Source organism: Haliotis cracherodii, unplaced genomic scaffold (genome assembly GCF_022045235.1).
Source record: "Haliotis cracherodii isolate W230 unplaced genomic scaffold, xgHalCrac1.p SCAF_10, whole genome shotgun sequence".
Lineage (NCBI taxonomy): Eukaryota > Metazoa > Mollusca > Gastropoda > Lepetellida > Haliotidae > Haliotis > Haliotis cracherodii.
In genome coordinates this window covers 38,028,188-38,051,535 of record NW_027266265.1, presented here as the reverse complement: position 1 = coordinate 38,051,535, position 23,348 = coordinate 38,028,188, and the positions used below count along the sequence as shown (strand labels likewise).

At 39.6% G+C, this 23,348-nt stretch overlaps 1 protein-coding gene across 1 annotated transcript; it reads left to right on the top strand.

Annotated features, from left to right (window-relative positions):
• The first annotated feature begins 12 nt into the window (after window positions 1-12).
• On the top strand, window positions 13-22,976 carry LOC139454355 (mannosylglucosyl-3-phosphoglycerate phosphatase-like). The gene is made up of 14 exons (XM_071235996.1): window positions 13-86; window positions 929-1,129; window positions 1,513-1,599; window positions 3,639-3,778; window positions 4,822-4,947; window positions 6,655-6,780; window positions 7,927-8,092; window positions 10,951-11,046; window positions 15,210-15,377; window positions 16,570-16,742; window positions 17,303-17,380; window positions 18,798-18,922; window positions 21,061-21,208; window positions 22,623-22,976. Exons 2-14 carry the CDS (start codon window positions 970-972, stop codon window positions 22,725-22,727), a joined length of 1,698 nt encoding a protein of 565 aa, XP_071092097.1. The 5' UTR covers window positions 13-86; window positions 929-969; the 3' UTR covers window positions 22,728-22,976.
• Window positions 22,977-23,348: the final 372 nt, after the last annotated feature.

Genomic DNA, 23,348 nt, shown 5'->3' with positions numbered 1-23,348 from the left:
GCAACTATTGCGGTTACTTCAAAAACTGGAATGAGTTTCAAAAAGTTTGTTTACTGTTCGATAGGCATGACAGACAAGAATCTGTGGTGAGAAATAAAACACATGACAGTTAAGAAGGGCATGCGCATATCTTACACCGAGACCGTTCGATTAGCTAAGTTTTCAAAAGTATTTATGTTAATGCATAAATAACATCCTGTTAGAACATCGGTCAGAAACATCACTTTAGTGTGGAACATCACCATGACACTGCGATATTTAGCGTTAGGAACCGTTAGAATATTTTTCTGCTGCATCTGATAATATCCACTTACATTTGCTCTTTAGAATTCTTTAAAAGTAACATGACAGTTGTCAAAAAGTATGTTCTTTCATTTTTGGCCATTTCTCAATCTCATTTCATTGAAAAATATTGTTTGGTAAGATTGGTACCTCATGACAACACCAGTGAGTAGTTTGCACTAATAAACTCATTCACTGATGATTATTACACGAAATAAAATACAGATGGCTTGGAGCTTTTTCCACAAGAGAATCTCTCATATTCGGGTTAATTAGTTGTAGGATATATATTGCTGCAGACACAATGTCAGCATAACTTGGCCATATAACTCTGATGTGATGAGGCTAAAATATCACCACATACAAACGGCTCCGAATTGGCCTCTCAAAAGTGACACAATGCTGTTAAAGCTATAACCAGCTCGTAACGCTAAGTAAATATTTTAGGCAGATCACACTACACAAGACAACTTCTAGAACATTTCTTAATCTCTACAAGCAGTTTCTAGCTTTTGCACAATTATTCTAGATGTGTTTTAACATATCACAGATATGAATATCAGCCAAGTAAAAGCAACAAGAATGAGATTTTTAAGTCATAAAAACTCTTGGTATTATCTTAATGTTTGATTCATTTATTTTTCAGATAATATTAAAGGACCAAACATCATATGCACTGGACCCAAAATGTCTTTCACAATAATCCATTTCAATGATGTGTACAACATAGAGCCTCAGTCTGACGAGCCACTAGGGGGCGCTGCTCGTTTTGCGGGATATGTTGCCATGTGTAAAGAACAGCATCCTTTAGTCCTTTTCAGTGGTGATGCCCTCAACCCATCGCTCAGTGAGTGACTTAAATACATTAATTGTGTAATCATGGCACGAAACTAACCTAATGTCAGGGTTTTATCTAGATCTCCTCAGTTGCCTATATTCGACCCCAAGTTTGAAGCAAAATGTCAGTAAAAATTCCCAAATGGATTTGAATATTTCCCAATTTATCATGTTCATGCTGTTATAACAAATGTTTTGTTTTTGTTTGTTTGTTGTTTAACGCTGCACTCAGCAGTGTTCCAGCTATATGATGATAGTCTGTAAATAATCGAGTCTGGACAATCCAGTGACTGACATCATGAGCATCGATTCACACCATTGGGATACGATGGCATGTCAAACAAATTAATATAATGATTACATTCATACAAAGGAATTCTGGTTGTGTTGCAGTGAGCATCTTCTTGAAAGGAGAGCAGATGCTGCCTGTCCTGAATGGTGTGGGAGTCAACTGTGCTGTCTATGGCAACCATGACTTTGGTAAGGAATTTTCATTATGTTTGTTTGTAATGGTGACATGGCTCAGGTCAACTGACAGTCATAGCAAGTTTGATGGAAGTCATTAAAATTCACCTGAACCAACTTTCCCGATATTTCCGGTATAGTGAACATGGGTAGACACCCTTGGTCAAATCTAGCTAGTCTGCCGATCATTTTGAACTAGTGGTTTATACATATAATATAACTATATTTTTGGAGAAAACAACTGGTCCCTCTGGATTTTCATCAGTTGGGGCTAACTGACTTGTGCCTTTGTCTGTCCCTGCTGGAAAGGGGTGTTAGACCATACAACATAGTCCTATTCGATGTCCAGATCTTATATGTGTACCCCCGATCTCCGATTCCATGTATGGCCATGCATGAGGTCCTGTGACTGAGCTATATGGAGTTATCTCCCCTAGTTTGAAAGCTTGGTAGAACCACATATTTGTCTTTACAAACCTTGGACTCCTGGCATCAAACTGTGTACATGGGTTTCTTATAAAACCTACCTAAGTGATATGACCAAAATACTCTAAAAGAGCTACTGTAAATCTTGAAATTAATATGTGAGTGAATTAAATGCGAAAATGCAAATGGTGCTTGCTTGTATTAATTAAACTTTGCATTTATGTCTCAAAATGTCTGTTGACAATAAGGCCTCACTGCACATATTGGCATTGTGGAAATACCAGCTTGAATATAGAAACAAACAATTATCTATTCCACATCACGGTTTATTTGGCAACAGTTACAACAAACACTAGAAATTTTCATAATGGACATCTGGTAAGTTATCATTGCTGGGGTCAAGAATTGAGTACTCCAGCAAGTCCAGACAGATGCCACCCTTGCAACAGTGTATTTTGGAGACTGCATCCAGGGCCGATATGACCCAGTGCGTATGAATAGGCTTCATCACACTTATCCTCAGATCTACAGCCTTTGTCTTGTCATCTGCCTTCAAGTTTGTTGACACCTCCTCAGCTTACAGAATAAAATAAACATATAATCTATGTGTTGTTTTTAGGGAAGTACTCTACTCAGTGCCAATCAGCGTTGCTATTGTTATTTGATTGAGGTAATGCTGGATTACTGGGGCTGGAGAGAAGTCACATTAATATTTTTGGCTTGGAGCCAGTTGTCGCATTAATTTGGAGATGTATTAATTTCAAGATTTACAGTATATGTTAAAATATTTAACTTTGCTTTGTTAGATTTATGATATCAAATGTGATGTCAGTAAATAAATGCTTGTTGATCATGACAACAAAGTGAGACTGCAAACTTTAAGGAGATACCGTTTCTTGTTAAAGAAATTTTGTGATTTTTTTGGTTATCTAACATTTTATCAGATTCTTGTTCCAATTCAAAGTGTAAAATTAATTTATATACTGTAAACAGCTTTATTTCTGCACCGTCAAAATATTGCGAATACCACACCAAAGAAAATACTGCGACGAGATATTTTTGCGTTTTGCGAGTTGCCGTGTTGAGATGACCTGTCGATTACCAAACAATAGACAGCTTCTCTCCGAAGCTAGTTAAACTGAGTTGGCCGGAAAGTTGACCGGAAGGGATTGCGACCAATTATCAAATACGATAATTGACTAAACTCAGTGTCATGACTGTGAGTTTGAATGCAAACAAAATTGTGGACAAAATTGCAAAGGACACTGACACAATCAAGCGAGGTTGGAAGAAGGCAGGATTACTGTGAGGTAACAGTGACACTGATTGGTCTGTTTACACTGTCATTTGTGATGTATTGTGTGACCATTCTGCATTCATTTGTGTTTTTAACTTATTGAGTAACTTGTGGTTCTGGTTGATGATTTCAACATTTGATGACGTGTTACAATGAATAAAGTATGTATGTATTATTTATACTTATTTTTGCGTTTTTAATTTTTGCGATTGAGTCTAGTTCGCAAAACTCGCTATTAAACAGTCGCAAAAAATTCCCTGTTTACAGTATATAAATGAATAGAATACACTGTTATTCTATACCTTTATGACAAAGATGTCCTTTGTTTCAGATTTTGGTGTGGACCATTTAGAGGATTTTGCTGAGCAGTCATCATTTCCATGGTTACTTAGCAATGTCAAGGACAATCTGGCAGAGGAACCACTAGCATTAGGAGAAATAGCGCACAGCTTGGTGTGGAATGACATAAAGGTAGTGTTTACCATTTATCAGATTCTTAGCCTTCTGGATACTTTTAAAAATTGTGTATGTTAAACTGCGACATGGTGTATCAGTGAGCTGGCACTATGAATCGGCATCAGTCCGGACTAAAGTACTCACGGAAATGAAAAAAAACTGTTTTTCTCAATTTAAAAATCGACACAAAGTGTTACGTACCTGTAAATACGAAATAACAAAACAACTCGAAAAGTACTAGTCTGGATTTGCTAGTTTGATCTCAGTGAACAATACAAAATGTACTTTACAGGAGGTAATTTGTCGGCACTTTCAACATTCAAAAATAAAACTAAGTCCAAATTGACATAGCAGAAACAGACTATAGGCTTTATGCACCTGTTCTCACCTGTCATCAAGGTGTCATAGGTCACCTTGATCTGCTTACACCTGGTTATGCCCTGTTTCACAATAGTCTGTTTTATTCACATTTTTACACACTTTTACGTGTAAAAAGGCATAAAAACATTTGATACGCTGTTGTGTTGTGCCACGGCCCAATTAGTACTAATTTATTTGTTTGAATATTTACATATTTTGTATATTAACTGCATTTTTTTAAGATATGAGGTCGAAAAAACAGTTTTTTTTCATTTCTGTGAATACTTTAGTACAAGCAGCCACACAAACACACACACGTACATGCACGTTGCTATATAAGTGCAATAATCTTGGACGCGACGTTAAACCCCATTTCACCTTATCTCACCTCTGGAATTAGCTCCGCAAATGGCAGTGTAAAGCATATGTTCATTTAACCTACCCAGCTCCTTCTTCACTAGGCATGTTTAGTGCTCTTAAAGGGAGGGGCCTATGACTTAATGTTATTTAAACACTTGTATCACTTTAAACACTGATTACATTATTTCTATTTTGATAGTTGTTTATTGGCGGATGTAAGGATAAGATATATCTTCATCCATTTATCGTATCCTTACTTAGAACTCCAACTTCTACATGCCTCTCAAAGAAGACATTGGCTGATGATTATAAAGGGACATAACTCTGACCTGTTCCAGATTGGCTTTGTTGGTTTGGTGGAGGAGGAGTGGATAGAGACACTGGCGACCCTTGACCCCGAGGATGTCACATACCTAGACTTTGTCACCGAGGGTCAGAGACTCACCAGCCTCCTGAAGAAAGAGGTGGGTGGGGGTCACAGAACATTCATCTTCCTTGGAAAACCGACCATCAACCTAAATGTTAACTATGGAGTCTCATTAAGAATAGATCTTTTATGCCAATACGATACCTCCCTGAATGTGGTGGCATGTGGTACTGTGCACAGTGCACAGGTCACAAATTAGGTGAAGAAAAGCAAGGTCAGTCGCGGAGAGTCCTTGGATGGGTGACCAAGCTTGGCTCCTGAGAGTTTTTACTATTTTAGGGCTTCGATCTCCTCCAACACTGAAGCACATGTAACACATGTGGCCTCTCCTTGGGCAAGGGACTTTGTTCGAAAATGTGTCTCTGTTCACCCAGCCATGAATGGGTACCCGGTAGGATGAGATGGCAATGTGGTTGTTAACCTTCTAGCGCCTAACAGGCAGCTTGGGTTGTATACTCCCCAGGGAGCTGAGAATGATTGTTGAGTGCACACTGATCCAGTGACTGGGGCAATTTGAGCATGGTCCTGAGTGGTGTTGAAATACTAGCAATATAAAAATTAGTCTTTTATGATTGAAAACACCACCTCCAGAGGACGTGGGTCAGGTGAACACTGAGCAAACTTTGACCATCCAATCAATATACGGGATGTGTGGATTCTTGAGGCAATCAGATGTCAGCTTTCTAAAACAAGTCAGCTACATTTGTTTCCCACCTCGATTTGAAAATTTCGATTTTAACAAAAGAAACACGCAGAACACAACTGTTCCTTTCTTCAATGGTCCTCTCTTTTGGATGTAGATGCCATAGTATTAAGAAACATCGGAAGCAGCCTTTATTGTCTACATTTGCTGGTGACCCATCAAGATCTGGGGTAGAATAGGTCTGCATCAACCCGTACTTGCCGTAAAAGGCGATTATACTTATCGTAAGAGGCGACTAATGGTATCGGGTGGTCAGGTTCACTGACTTGGTTGATGCATGTCATTGTATCCCAATTGCGTGGGTCGATGCTCATGATGTCAATCACTGGATTGTTTGGTCATGACTTGATTATTTACAGACTGCCGTCATATAGCTGGAATATTGCTGAGTGCTGCGTTAAACAACAAACAACAAACAAACATATGCTGGTCTGAATGCTTTGCTCCTTGCAGCAAACATTAGAAGCCTTGACATTGCTTGGCTGATTAGAAAGTTCACCTGACATCTTCATGCAGAGAGCCATCATATCAGAGTAAAAGATCTGATTTTACTGAGATTGTGACTAATCAAAAATCATTTAATATCATTTTGAGGTCCACCTGTCGCAGGCTTTTATCTTTTTTTTTTTGATGTATGACGTATGTCTCTTGGGCAGCAAGCATGTGTGATTTATACTTTGAGATACATCTCCATTCAGGAAAAATGCTGTTGGACAGCACTGACATTATGAGAGTTCTGAATCGTTCTTAACCATGTCAGTTAGGATGGTTTCCATAACACTTTCTCAGGGCTGTATGTTGAACTATGAGACACATCAGCCAATATTTCCAGAATGCATTTGATGGTCATTACTAGTCTCCATTACAAATAGTGGTGAATGTATGCCAGCTTCTTCATATTAACTGTAAGTCATGTTAGAGTTTGCAAAAGATTATTTTTTTGCGAGCGTAATCAAAGTAAACGTCAAATTGTGACAATGTCTAAGAATGTTTGGTATATTATTATTTGTTGTGCTATTTGTCTGTGAATCACTTTTCCAGCAAGGCTGTGACATGGTTATAGCACTGACCCACATGCGATGGCCAAATGACCGCCGGCTGGCAGAAAGTGTTCCAGATATAGACATCATCCTGGGAGGCCATGACCATGACTATGGAGTAGAGATGGTAAACACACTGCATTGCTGAATATCCCTGGGGAGATCATGTGAGAATAGACCGCCTCCGTGGCCTAGTGGCCGGAGAGTGGAAGGTCGGGTTCGATCCCCGTACGCATCATGGTTACCAAAGACGTTAAAAAATGGTTCTTGTTGTTACCCTGTCTGGTTCTCAGGATTTAGGAGCTAAAACAAGCACTGGTCACCTTGGAGTCACTAATATGGTATTGCTCCCAGACCTGGCGGGGAGCAGGATGCGCGGAAGCTGTGCCCAATTTTTTAAAAGTACTTATTTAATTGGGATGATGTGAATGTTGTGAATGTTGTCCAAACTGCACGAAATTGCTTAAAATGGAATCAATTGTTTAATGTCTGGCATGCCCTCAGACCCCCTTACAGTTTTCCTCTTTTGTGTGTGTTGAAAACCTGCTTACATCCCTGCAGTTAACTGAACTCTCTTGCCCTTGGGAAGATGTACACTATTGCTTGTCATAAGAGATGACTGATGGGGTCGTCAGCATCAGTTACTTGGTTGATTGTATGACGTTCTTCCCCTATGAGGTGGGACGTTACTCATAGACCTGTGAAGATCCGGGTAGAGAATAGGTTTCAGGCAACTCATGCTTGCCGTAAAGAGGTGACTATGCTTGTCGTATGTGATGAAATATATAAATATACAGAAAAATCTTTGTCAGGAATTTTTTCTATCATGCTAGTGTAGCAGGGCGTGGAGTCATCCCACAGATGACATCCTTACCATGTCAGCTTGCTGACAGGGTTAACCTCTTTGGTCATGTGGACTAGGCGTCCGACCTCGGATCAGAAGGTCCGTGTTTCGAATCCTATCATGGGACTCTGAAATTTTATGGCCTCTACATTGGCGCCCAACGTGGGGCTGAGCACGTTCATATTAGATTTGAGCAAAATATGCTTCAGTACCCTTCTATGCGGCCGGGGATGTGCCTTCTGTTGACGGGGGAGTATGTATCAGGGCGTGGAGTCATCCCACAGATGACATCCTTACCTTGTAAGCTTGCTGACGGGGTTAACCTCTTAGGTCATGTGAACAGATCAGGTCAGAAGGTCCTTGGTTCGAATCCCATCACGGCCGCTACACTAGCCGCTACACTAGCATGCAACACTCTCTGTTGTACAGGTCAACAACACGTACATTGTGAAGAGTGGTACTGACTTCCGGAATCTCAGCAACATCAAAGTGACGAGGACAGGAGATGGGTGGGAGTTTGACATCCAGAGAGTGGATCTAGACTCTAGTATACCTGAAGATCCCCTGATGAAGGAGATTGTGGATAGTAAACTTGGTGAGTTGATAGTCGGATGAGAGTTCGACATCCAGAGAGTGGATCTAGACTCTAGTATACCTGAAGATCCCCTGATGAAGGAGATTGTGGATAGTAAACTTGGTGAGTTGCTAGTCGGATGAGAGTTTGAGACATCCAGAGAGTGGATCTAGACTCTAGTATACCTGAAGATCCCCTGATGAAGGAGATTGTGGATAGTAAACTTGGTGAGTTGATAGTCGGATGAGAGTTTGAGACATCCAGAGAGTGGATCTAGACTCTAGTATACCTGAAGATCCCCTGATGAAGGAGATTGTGGATAGTAACCTTGGTGAGTTGATAGTCGGATGAGAGTTTGACATCCAGAGAGTGGATCTAGACTCTAGTATACCTGAAGATCCCCTCATGAAGGAGATTGTGGATAGTAACCTTGGTGAGTTGATAGTCGGATGAGAGTTTGACATCCAGAGAGTGGATCTAGACTCTAGTATACCTGAAGATCCCCTGATGAAGGAGATTGTGGATAGTAAACTTGGTGAGTTGCTAGTCGGATGAGAGTTTGAGACATCCAGAGAGTGGATCTAGACTCTAGTATACCTGAAGATCCCCTGATGAAGGAGATTGTGGATAGTAAACTTGGTGAGTTGCTAGTCGGATGAGAGTTTGACATCCAGAGAGTGGATCTAGACTCTAGTATACCTGAAGATCCCCTCATGAAGGAGATTGTGGATAGTAACCTTGGTGAGTTGATAGTCGGATGAGAGTTTGACATCCAGAGAGTGGATCTAGACTCTAGTATACCTGAAGATCCCCTCATGAAGGAGATTGTGGATAGTAAACTTGGTGAGTTGATAGTCGGATGAGAGTTCGACATCCAGAGAGTGGATCTAGACTCTAGTATACCTGAAGATCCCCTCGTGAAGGAGATTGTGGATAGTAAACTTGGTGAGTTGATAGTCGGATGAGAGTTTGAGACATCCAGAGTGACTTCTTTGATAGGCATTTAGAAGTTGGAGTACTAAGTAGGATAAGAATTTATGGATGAACAACTTCTTTATTACAATTAAGAGCAATATTTCAGTGTAGGTTCTAACACCGTCATCAAGCAAGTGATATACAGAGTGCTTACTTACTTATATTGGAGATTTAATGTGCGCTTTCCGACTGCAAGTGTATGTCGCACACGGATACAGAGTGTAGTAGGCAAGTATATATATAGTAGGAGGCAATGTTTATACAGTAGAGTAGATATTGTTATACTGGAGTAGAGAAACCTGTTATGTACACACAAGGGTAGTGATGACAATCATCGGTGGTCAGTGACATAAACAAAGGATGAAGCCAGTAATAAATAAGCCATTATTTATATTACTGGTTTCATCCTACATTCGGACTACTTCCACATTCCTATTGAAACCCCGGGGAATTCCCTTGCATGAATACATACAAAAGCATTGTTTCTGATCATCTAGATCCTATAATCTTGAATTCAGCTTACATTGAGAATCGTCAGAGAGTCTGACTGCATGACTATTCACCAATAGCCTCGCTGCGACCCATAGTGAACAAAACATAGAAATGCACATCCACTATTTTAGTATTGACGCGGTCCGTGTCTAGACTGACAGTTACAGTCCACAGCAATCTATGAAATTACCTTAGTATGTATTTGTCAGATCTTTATTATCACCTTTCAATGATCGGCCAACTGATCAATCATGACTAACACATGTAACCGCCAGAAGTTAATTAACAACTTCTGAAATCGCTCCTGTCACGTTTATCGTGCCGGCCATATTGACATCTTGTATTTGATGTGAATGTATTACAACTCACTGTCATTGTGACTGACTTACCTGTGTCGTTCTTAACAGACCTTTCGCACCCAAAGATGGTATTATTTGAATGCATTTGTTGTAAACAAACTACAACAGATGTGCATGATAAACAAGCTGAGCATACATACGCTCATGGCACCTCTCTCTTTAGGGAACTATTTTATCTCCGTGATACAGCTTGTTGTTGTATGGCTGTCAGTGTAAACAAGTCACATGTATAGATTTAGCGCTACATCCCCCAAGGTATAGAAAAGTGCTATAAAAAATTCTTTGAATTAACTTTCATATTTGTGTGAGTTCATTGGGAGTAGGAGCCTTCTTATACTGAGGGCCACAGATTATATGACCGTTGTCGCATGCGCCGACGTTCATACAGTGTGGCCGTCAGTCTTTGAAGATTCATACTCCAAAGTGAAAGTCAATTCTTAATTAAACCTCCTGCTTTGGATGCTCTATTGAAAATAATTCTATTGCCACTTAATTAGCCTTGTGGTTAAAGTGTTTGCTCGCCATACCTAAGACCAGGGTTTGTTTCCCACATGGGTACAATGTGTGAAGACCATTTCTGGTGTCCCCCACCATGATATTGCTGGATTATTGCTAAAAGTGGCATCAAACCTCCCTCCCCTCCTCCCTCCCTCCCCTCCTCCCTCCCTCACTCACTCACTCACTCACTCACTGTGTGTACCTGTTGTAGAGTAACAACAGGTACATTTCTTTTGCATACTTTAGGTTTCTGTTTTCCGTTTGTTTTCCAATGATTAAGAATTTGATGTATAATTTTACAAACATCTGAAATGTCAGGCTCAATTCTGAGTAAAAGAATTGTGCTGCTTTGGGGATATTTATTCATTGTGGGATGTTATTTGTTGGTCTGTGCCACCAAGTAAAGCTTTTATTGCTTAACAAATGCTTAAGGAGAGGTGGGGTCTCGTACTGGTGAAACTTGGTTTCATCATGAGTTTCCCTTACTGTCACGTGGCTTGAATACTGTTAAAAGTGTTGATGGACCATACTCACTCACTGTTACCATTTCTTCAGAGGCTGTGGGGTCCAGGATGGATGAGGAGCTGGGGGAGATGGCAGTGGAGATGGATGGCCGATTCCAGAATATACGTACCCAGGAGACTAATCTAGGTGAGTAGAGTTATCTCCTCTTATTATTACAGGATAGTTTGACTGATAGATGTCTATCACTGTACTTTGTTCAAGATACACTGCTTTTGTGTATGATGTTCCTCTTATTTTCTGTCTTCCGAGGCAAGCGTGTCCACTGGCCTATATCAAAGCCTAGTTTCTACCCTTGCCAGAACAGGATAGTTTGACTGGTAGATGTCTATCGCTGTACTTTGTTCAAGATACACTGCTTTTGTGTATGATGTTCCTCTTATTTTCTGTCTTCCGAGGCAAGCGTGTCCACTGGCCTATATCAAAGCCTAGTTTCTACCCTTGCCACACCAAGGCCACTTTTCTTGGCTCGACCCTGGAACCACCTTGCGTAGTTCACGAGTTGAGCCCTTTGTAATGAAAACGCGATATCCAATCAGATTGCTGTTCTTAACTCGTATAGCTTCACAAAGATGGTGACTACCATAGGCTACGACCAGGTCGATCAGACAATGAAAACATTTGCGATTTCATACCTGACACAAAAACATAGGCAATCGTTGGGGGGTTTAAAAGATGAAAAGACATATTCCAGCAGAAAGTCACTTTCATATGAAGGTGTACCAGTCGTGGATGTTGATTTTATGAAACATTCTCTGATTGGACTATTCATATGTGCAATAGTCTAATCATAATTAGCACAGGAAAGTGGGCTTGATGTGTCAAGGGTGGAAACAAGACTTTGATAAAAAGGCTAGTGGATGCTCTTGCCTCAGGAAGATGCTTATTTTCAGCTATGATCACTTTGTGAAATAGGGACAAGTGTATCCTTGGTATCCAAATGTTCTATCATCTATAAACTTGATGTTATGAGTAGTCTACCTGTGAAGATTCCAGGTTAGAATTGGTCTTCGGTAACCCATGCTTGTTGTAAGAGGCAACTAATGGTATCGAGTGGTCAGGCTCGCTGGCTTGGTTGATGCATGTCATTTATCCCAATTGTGTAGATTGATGCTCATGATGTCAGTCACTGGATTGTCTGGTCCATGATTATTTACTGACCACCACCATGTAGCTGGAATAGTGCGACGCTAAACAACAAACAAAAGAAAACTAAGAGCAGCAGAGAAATGAACTTTTAATCACAGACTTTTCAGTATGTCATATTTTCAGTTCACAAAATAGTACTGGTAGGTTGAAATTGACTATGTGCTCTATTAATTTTTTATGTGTAGTATATGCCAATAGTATGCCTATTCTGTTTATTTGTTTCCCAGCACAACACATTTTGGGGGACACTCAATGAAGTGGTATGATTTTATATGTTTCTGCACATCTGTTGCTAAACACTTGTGCAGGGAGATATTTTTTGTCACTGTCTGTTTTATGTCTAACAATTGTTTGCGGGGTAGTTTTTGATGTAGAATTTTGAAATGTTGTGATTAACTAACAGCACCTTTGACAGTTAGAGCTTTTTGAGTGGCTGCTTATGTCAGCTGTCACACTGTCACACTGTCCGGCAGTGAAATTTAATGAAAATAGAAAATCATACCAAATAATGAAAACTAGGAAAGAATGCTGTGGGGTACGGGTTACTGTGTACACCCAAAAAATGTTTTCAGTTCCCTTGGCAATAGAAGTGTTTGTACTTAATAGACGCGTGAAGATCCGGGGTAGAATAGGTCTTCAGCAACTCATGCTTGCCGTAAATGGCCACTAGGTTTGTCGTAAGGGGCGACTAACAGGATCCCAATTGCATAGATCCATGCTCATGTTGTCAATCACTAGATTGTCTGGTCCATATTCAATAATTTACATACTGCCGTCATACAGATGGAATATTTCTGAGTGTGGTGTTAAACAATAAACAAACAAACAAACAAACAAACAAACAAGCACATGGTTTCATGCTACATTCACACCACATAGTCTCTTTTGTTATTTAACACTGCATGTTGCCAAGTGCAGTGTTAAACTACAAGCACACAATAAAATAACCCCTGTACCATACAGTGTGCCGGTAATTACCCAGAGCTCCAGATAAGCTTTTGGTGTTGTGGGTATTTTACCCATGCATTTTAAAATCATTGGGTATCAGTAATTCTATCTACGTATTCAAATTTCTGTTACCCACTAGTTTTTACACATGTGGGTATTTAAGTTAAATATTCAAAAACACTATTCATCTAGTCCCTGCAAACTGGTTTCGTGTGGGTTCAAGAGCTTTATAGGACTCAAAAATACCATGATACTTCCACAAGAAAGAGTTATGGCAAATGATCATGATGTAACTGTCATCGTGGAGTTTGGCAAGGTTGACGGAATGCCTGTTTATAATTTCAAAATAAGTTGCTGATTTGCTAATCGTATACGCAGGGTATTGTGATGATACAATATACAATATTGTGATGATACGTACAAGTTTTATTTTTGTAGCATATCTGTAATGTTCGTTGCGTATTTGATACGCTTGGATGATATTTTACTGCGTAATTCTGCATTTCTGATGCGTATTTTACACAAATACGCTGACAAACGTCATTATCTGTCCTGGTGGACTCTTTGCGATCATGTCTGGGATTCTCACCAGATGCCTATTGTGTAATTCCTATTCTTTGAGTGACATTGTTATATACTTGTTACAACTGTGTGAAGATCCGGGGTAGAATAGGTCTTCATCAACCCATGCTTGCCATAAAAGGCACTGGATTGTCTGGTCCAGACTTGATTAGTTACAGACCGCCATCATATAGCTGGAGTATTGCTGAGTGCGGCATTAAACAAAAAACAAAACAAAAGCAAAACAAAAATCCTCTAGTGTTTTTATGTTTTGGGAAGAAGTGAGGATTGCGCACGGAAGAGCTGTCAAGCTACTGGTGCTATTCCAGGAACAACTAGTTTGTAGTTGTAGTTGACAGTGTGGTGAGGTGAAATGGGGTGTAACATCGCGTCAAAGATTATTGCACATATATAGTGACGTGCATGCATGTGTGTGAGATTGGCTGCTTGTACTAGTCCAGACTGATGCCGATTTATAGTGCTAGCCCACTGAGATACCATGAATAAACCACTCAGACACTGACTGACAGACTTATACTGACTCCAAGCCTACCAGTTGTTGTTTTAGACCCTTAATGCCGAGCCCCAGACAGGGTAACAAAAGTGCCATCTTTCAACGTCTTTTAGTATGACCCGGCTGGGGATCGAACCCCGGACCTTCCACTCTCTGGGCGGACAATCTACCACTAGACCACGGTCCAAGGTCTAACAGTGAGGAGGACTTCTATTTAAAATCTGAAGATTTAGTTATAGTGTGGTTGCAACCAAAACACAGGATTTATGGCAATGATGTAATAGAGGTAGAATTCCTAGAATTATTACCAATGATAACTATTGTGTTGATGTTGCTGTACTATTACTTTTCTAAGGCCCCGCAAAGAGGCGACTTAGGGATGAGGCAGTCAGACTCAGTGACTTGGTTGATGCATATCATCGTATCCCACTTGCATAGATTGATGCTCATGATGTCAATCACTAGATTGGTTGATCCAGAATCAATTATTTACATGCCACTGTCATATATCTGCAACAATGCTGAGTATGGCATTAAACAACAAACAAACAAACAAACTTTCCTCAAGAAGACATGCCTCAGGGGATAAGCAGTTTGTTAAAAATATTAATGGGTAACAACTTGGTTTCTATGGCAATGGGTGACCTTCAGTTGTGATGTCACATCAGTTCTCACACTATCAGTCACTGGTTTGTTTTGAGCACTCCATAATATCCTCACTCATTCAATGTTCTCAAGGTACTAACATCGTCTTTACTTTTGCTGTCATAGTTGCATGTGTGCAGAGGTAAAACTGCAAGGAGACATAGAAACATAATATGAATTAAAATATCCTGGAGTCAAATGTTTAGTGGGTTTTTTTTAAATCCTCAGTATTTATACATTATGTTTTTGTGTAAATATCAGTGTTGCAGAATTTTTTGTTGTGGCTGTCTTTGTTGACACGTAACGCTGTTGCCTACATATCCAGGTGAGCTACATTGTTGTGGCACTATTTTTAAAAGATCAAATTTTATTTGTAAAGATAAAATATATGTTAAAACACTGTTCAAAGAAGGGACAAACAATTGTTTGTAAATGATAATAGTAGATGTACATGATAATGTTTGTTTTGATGTAGGTAATTTTGTGATGGACATCATGCTGACAGCAACCAAGGCTGAAATAGCACTGCTCAACTCAGGGACTTTCAGATCTGACAAAATACATCCAAAAGGAGTCTTCAAAATCAGGGATCTTCTCACCATATTGCCTCTCGTTGATCCGCTGGTGGTTCTTAAAGTCACAGGTGGGTGTGGAGATTACTAGCAACAGGTGTATTGTGAAACTAGTAGTGGTAACTGTATTTCTGTGCTGCTCCCAATAAACGATTTTGATATTGACTTGCTGCTATGTAGGGACAAGTCAATATCATAATGATTATAGACCCGTGAAGGTCCGGGATAGAATAGGTGTTCAGCAACCGATGCTTGCCGTAAAAGGCGACTTTGCTTGTCATAAGAGGCGACTAGCCTGATCAATATCAAATTGCTCGGCTCCTCATTTCAAAGAAGACCCAAACCCAATTGAGTGGATTGATGCTCACGATGTCAATCAATGGATTTTCTGGTCCAGACTTGATTACTTACAAACCGCTGTCTTATAGCTGAAAATTTGCTGAGTGTGGCGTTAAACAACAAACAGACAAAATGATTATAGGCAGCAGCACAGATATACGGTTACCGCAACTATTGGTGCACAAGCCTATTAGAAGGGATAGGTAAAGAAGACCAAGCACATCATCACTTGGTCATTATGCACAGTGGGTGACAATAGTGCCAGACCAGTAGCCAATCTATGTAATTTGAGTCAGCTTCGGTTAGAAGTGACAATTTTTCAGATTACTCTCACTATACTTTCCACAAATGGTCACAATAAATAAGCACATTTATACCTATGTATACCTATGCCTAGTGATTACAGAGTGATTACCATCTGGTAGTGAGATGGCCTGTCATTACATTAATTATGTCATTAAAATTGACTAGCATTAAACAACAGTAACTAACACACACACTAAGTACAGACTTCAGTTTACAGTAAATTGTTCTCATAGGCAATTACACTCAGATTTAAAATTTTCCTTTGCCTTGATTGTTAATTGCCATTAGTAATTATCACATTGAAAGAAACATAGAGTGAATTTTTGGCTTATCTTATGCTGACAAAGTTTATATTTTCCTGAGTGGTGCATCAAAGATTGAAAATGTCATGAGATGTGTTAAACATGTTATTTGACACGAAAAGACAAATTTTTATTTATTATGTATTTTCTTACACATGTCTCGGGAAAAAAAAGTTTCATAGTGGCAAACAGAAAGAAGTTATGGCACTAAGTTGATGAAATAGTGGTTTTATATTTGATATAAAATAGTATATGATCACTAAGTACATGGTAACTATTTATATATTTTCTATATCACCTTCTCCACCTTTCCCAGGATCCCAGCTCCATCAGGCTCTAGAGAACGGGGTGTCTAAGTACCCCAAACTGGAGGGGCGCTTCCCTCAGGTGTCAGGGATGGTTTTTGGATTTGACCCCAGCAAACCTCCAGGGGAACGTGTGGACTCCCGCTTGGTGAAGGTACAAGGTGGATACCTTGAGCTGGACAGGGTAAGGAACTTTTGGCCATGTTATCTGTCAAACCCCCAGGGAACGTGTAGACTCCAGCATGGTGAATGTGTAGAGGGAATTCCTCCAAGCTAGACTATGTAGGGAACTTGTGGCAGCATTGTCAAAAGTACAGGAGAATGTGTAAACTCCCTCATTGTGAAGATGCAACAGGAATACTTGACATTCAGAAGGATGTACAATAATAATAACAGTGCATTTCAATAAAAAAAAATCTTCTTTTGTCACTTGAGTCAATATCTTATTTCAAAAGAGGCCTTAATATGCTGTACAGAGTTGTGTCCTTGGCGCTACTGGGAACTGACAATTTTGGCTTCAAATACAAGAACTGACTTATTCCATATCCTAGATTTGTCAGCACCACATCCATACTTATGGGCTTCACAAAATTTGTTAAAATGAAAGTCTGTGACTTGGCAAGGCGACAAGCTGTGATGGCATTAAACCTAACGTGCTTACCAACTATATCGGCCACATAGATAATATGTCAGTTTTATCGGTGCCATGTATCCTGTGTAATAATGAAGCTGTCTCTCCTTCAGGTGTACACTCTGTGTACCAAGGAGTACATCGCCACAGGGAAGGATGGCTACGATGTGTTCAAGACCTGTGAGATAGTGGTGAGATTTGTACTAATGCTCATGTACAAAGACCCTTAAGATCCGGGGTAGAATAGGTCTTCAGCAACCCATACTTGACGTAAAAGGCAACTATGCTTGTCGTAAGAGGTGACTAACGGGATCGGGTGGTCAGGCTTGCTGACTTGGTTGATGCTTGTCATCGTATCCTGATTGCGTGGATCGATGCTCATGCTGTCAAACACTGGATTGTCTGGCCCAGACTTGATTATATACAGACCGTCGTCATATAGCTGGATTATTGCTGAGTGTAGCGTTAAACAACAAACCAAACCAAAACCAACTGCGTGGATTGATGCTCATGATATCAATCACTGGATTGTCTGGCCCAGACTTGATTATTTACAGACCCCTGTCATATAGCTGGAATATTGCTGAGTGTAGCGTTAAACAACAAACCAAACCAAAACCAATTGCGTGGATTGATGTTCATGATATCAATCACTGGATTGTCTGGCCCAGACTCGATTATTTACAGACCGCTGTCATATAGCTGGAATATTGATGAGTGTGGCATTAAACAACAAACAAAACTAAAACCTTACAATGAACTGCTAGGTTAGCAGAATGCAGAGAAAATAAAACATGTAATCTCGTAGATATACCAAATGATAGATCTTTCAAATTGGGACCGAGAAAAAATGTCACCATCAACAAAAATACCTGTATGAAAATGCAATGAAAAGTGTTTTTAATCCCTTCAACAATGTATTCTACAAATCAGATTGAAACACACACTTTTTACATTGAAGATAAAACTTGTTCCGAATGATCACACCTAAATCTATTCAAGAGGTTTGAATCTGACATGGCAGCGTTTTTTTAAACACCAATTAATGGCCATTGGTTTTTTAAATGAAATGTTGTATATGTACATTCTGTAAATCAGGGGGCTCTTATCATAACCCTAAAAAAAACAACCTAAGGCTAAAAAAAATAATAGTCTTGGTTCTCAGGCACCTACCGCATCAGCATTAAGTCTGCCGCACGTTTTGTTTTTATTTCCATTTTCAAAAAAATCAAAAAATCCTAATACACAATGCACAAAAAAATTGAAAATGAAACCAAAAACAATGAACTTTATGATGATGTGGCCAGTGCCTGAGAACCAAGACTTTTTTTTTTTTAGCCTAATGTTAAAAGTTAAAGATTTTGGGGCCCCCAACTTCAAATACTCCTGGAGTATCCCAATGCCCAATACCCCTTTTAATTTCAAACACTGCAAACACCATTATGATTATTCACCTTCATTTGGCCATAGTATTTTAACAATGTCTTTAAATGCTCTCAGAATGCACTCTGGCCTCTGTAAACGTCTGGAATTGGCATTCGTGTTCCCTTAAATATTGACACCACTTTGTGTGGGTTGAAGTATGTACATTACTCGTACAACTTGCAGGTGTCTGCTGAACAGTGTCAGTCTCTATCGACGACCGTCAACAACCACTTCGACTCTGTGAAGATCTACAAGGGGCAGAAACCATGCAAGTCGGGACACAGACAGAGTCTCTTGTGTCTAGCTAGGTATGTACAGTTCAGATTTGTCTCATCCATGAAATGCTGTGAGTGAGTGGGTTGGGTGTAACACCGCTTTGAACTGTATTACAGTTATATTACAGTGTGTCAACTTATGTGGGAGGAAAGCCGGAAATGGTGCAGGTGTCACATGTTTACCACTTGGTGAAACCCATGAGCATGGGTATGGTATTGGGAGTGACCAGGATTTGAACCATGATCCTAGATTTCATAGGGATGCAAATCTGCAAATTGCGGGGCATTAGATGACTAGTTCACCTGTGCCCTTCAGAAATTTTTTGTACTTTAGACCTTATTTTATGCACACTAGGGGTGACTGTCAAAGCATTTGTACACTACAATTGAGCAAGATATAACTGTTGATATTACTGATCCAGATTTGAAGTTAGGTCTTTTTGTTTTTATTAGTGCTAGAGGGGCGGTCGGGTAGCCTGTTGGTTAAAGCATTCACTCGTCACGTCAAAGACCCAGGTTTGATTCCCGACATGGGTACAATGTGTGAAGCCCATTTCTGATGTCCCCCGTCGTGATATTGCTGGAATATTGCTAAAAGCAGTGTAAAAACATACTGGTACTCACTCACTCACTATTAGTGCTAGATCAAATCATATTGTCAGATCAATGATCAAGACAATAGGGGTGACTATTGGTCTGGAAATCACTATTGCAATAACTATTGATATTTAAAGAAACTATTACGATAACTATTGATATTGCAAGCAAATATTGCGATAAATATCGATAGTTTTCAGTGTATCATTTTAGATGGATTTTAGAGTTGAATTAAATCTTGGAACTGAAGTTTCCTTTGAATGTGATAACAATAACAACAAATAAAAAGTAAATTTTGAGATATGACTGATTTGTTATTTTTTTACCCAAATAATTTAAGAAAAAAGAAAATTCATGTGTAAATTACTACCACTCGAAAGAAAAACAAATTTGTACAGCATTGCATGTAATTAATTGATGTATTAATACAATCGAAACTATCGATATTCCTAACTGAAATCGATACTATTGATCGGAAACTGATTTAACAATCGATTTATTGACTTAAAGTGCTTCCCAATAACAATATATTGATATTTTGATTTATCGTGACACCCCTACAAGACAATGCATATATAACATTGTAAGGCAATGGGTAGAAGGTCATTTCAATTCTGAATACATTGTAGTACTAGGAAAGGCATTGTCAATATTTCACATGTATACTTGAGTACACAACATCCCTCCATCACCTCTTAATAGGACTGCTTTGCTGTGAAATCACCATTTTTGAGCCAGAGGGAAGCCAGCAAGTGCTTAGATCATTTAGTGCGTAGATTACATTGCATAAAGGGTAATGTTTCTCAACTGACAGTGTGTGGTGGAGCGGTAGCCTAGTGGTTAAAGTGTTTGCTTGCCACGCCAAAGACCCGAGTTCGAATTCCCACATGGGTACAATATGTGAAGCCCATTTCTGGCATCCCCCACAGAGATGTTGCTGGAATATTATTGCGTAAAACCACACTCACTCACTCACTCACTGTCAGCAATGGTAGGGTTCACACAATGTTATAGGGACGGGAGTAGGGCACACATCACTATAACTGTACATAGCGGCTGCATGGATTCACAGCTGATGAAGGAAGATACTGTACACAAATGTGGGAAGTATTGACGATGGAGGAAAGATTATGTATCAGAATATTACTGTGTCCTGAGTGTTTTTAAACCTGACTCTCGGTTAAATTCCTCTAGCAGTGAAACTTTGCAACATTAGTCACTGTATAATTATAATGTCAGTGTGAGTAGGAAAACCATTCTTTCATAGACTCTCGTAATTAGAACTTATATCTTTCCAGCCTGTGCCAAATGGCTTTCAGTCGACAAACCTGAACTTGACTCTTGGCATTATGTTCAGGAGATTTCAGTATTACAAATGGATTATTATTGGCTATACTAACCGAACAGAAATTTAGCAGACTGGGATTGTGGACTGGTGGCTAAAGTCGCAGACTGCCTTTGTTGTCTGGGTCTGTGACTTCTATGGTGCAGAAATAAAGAGTGATTAATTGAAAGGTAGCCTACAGTCATGTAATGTTTGACTTATTTATAACATTTGTGGTGGCCAACTACAGGAAGACCTCCATGGTGAGACAGGCCAGCATGGATCAGGTTCACAAGCCCTACCCCCTGGTGAGACAACAGAGCATCCATGAGGCAGAGGCGGAGCAGTGCTACCTGGCCCCCAAAATAGACCACCGAATCTTCCAGTACAACGACGAGGTGAGACTGCAGGGCTAGACACCACTACAAATCCACAAGCCTGAAACTAGTGGAGATCTGAGGGACTGGCGGTTTACACTCAGGTCTAATTGTTTCATTGGGTGGTGTTTTGCTCGCAAAATAAATCACAATAGCAGGATATAATGAGTGCGACATTAAACAACAATTTGTTAAAAATGTGCTGCATGGGCCTGTTCGTCTGAAACAGTGGACCCGTTGGATAGATAGTGCTATTATTGACAGACACATGCACATGCACACACATACACACACATACACACACATACACACACACACACTATAGTTTGGAAAACATACATAACTAGTGTGGTGCTTTTGTTGTCACTGTTTCTTTAAAATATATACTGGTACATATATGCATATATATATTTACCTTGCATTTACCAAACCTTAATATTTATAATTTTTCCTTATCCTCATACTAGGTGCTTATGATAATATCTCATCTCATTCTGAAAAGTTAGTGGAAACTCCTGTGCTGTGTTCTCTCACATCCACACCAGAAGCTTGTGACCAAGCCAGAATACTCATCACTGTGAGAAATCCTGAACTGATATCCTAAGATCTTACAGACTAGAAGATCAAAGAAAGAAATTCAAAGCCCAACCCTGGGACTTAAATATAGTCCTGAAGCATCTTACCAGTGACGCTTACCAACCTCTAGAAGAAACTTATTCGAACAACTGATACAGAAAACATTATTTCTACAGCCTTTAGCCACGGCTGCCAGAATGTCAGAAATACATGCCACAGATTTCGGTTACACCAGATTCAACCACCGATCGAGAGTCCATGCCTCCTGTTTTACTATGTAAATTTATACTTATCCCGACTCATACGCTATAGTGCCCACCCAGCCATCCCTGTTTCCAGTATTCGTGTTTCGACCATTAATGGAGGAGTGGAGAGAGTGATGAGTATACCGGCTTGGTCACATGCCTCCGGTGCGGCTGCACTTTCTGAGGAGTGTGTTCGGGTGAGATATTTTTTCAGTTCTTGTGAACACAGCAAAGACTGAGATGAGATGAGATGAGATGAGATAAGCAGTGAGGATAAGTATTAATGATATTATTACGCTGACAACGGGTGTAAGAAGAGGAGTTATATCATGTATAATATATATTTCACTGGAAGAATTCATCCCCATTGTGGAAATACTGGTTGTTATTATGTGACAAGTGTCAACAGTAGTTAGAGATGTCGTTGCCAGTGTGACTCTTTTACATTGTATACAATTGTTTGAGAATTATTTAGAAATTAAGACGCAGGATTCTTTACCCCCATCTTGGGTATGAAAATTAGAAGCAGTAATGCTTTAATCTATGACATCTTCATCCACTCTTCCTGACACAGAGATGAGACGAGAGTAATTGGTCTCTTTGATACTTTTCAGAAACTGAAGCTGATGTTGGCACTGAAGCCACAGTTTAGCAGGATTCTCAGCAAAGTGTCTGAGGATGCCAGTGACAGTGTGGAGATGGCAGACGAGGACAACTGATAAAAATCACAACCACTACCCGATCACATTTCCAAGTTTTAATCATTTTTTAGCTCACCTTGCTGACAGCAAACGTTTTGACTGACAATAAGTTTTAATGGCATTATGTGAAAATCATTCCATTGCTGTTGCAACAATTATGAATGCCAAATAGCAGATCTACCTCAGGCCACATCAAATTTGTTCATAACGTTGGTCGAGAATAAGTTGCAGCTGTATCAAGACTGGTATCTGTGGTTTTATGGGTCCCGTGTTATAACCACATATATTCCTTGTGATACTGCTACAGCGAATTTATCTTTCAATAGGAAACAGCTGTTCAATTGATCTGAGGTTAACTTGTGCTGTGTCACGTGACTTTTATCGACTCGTAAACAATGCATGGCTTTTAGCGTCATAGCGGGGTGCAAGAGATTTATCCTCTCACTCAGAAATTCACATGCAGCCTGTGCAGCATTCGCATCTGGGTAAAATGGATTTATCAACTTTTGTTCACTTCTTTTAAAACCGTTTTTTAGACACTTATATTTTTGTGACAATCACATAAATTCAGGGACATTATGATGGAGTAATGCAAATGATATTAGATTGTTATAAGACATATGAGGGTGATGTTTAGAA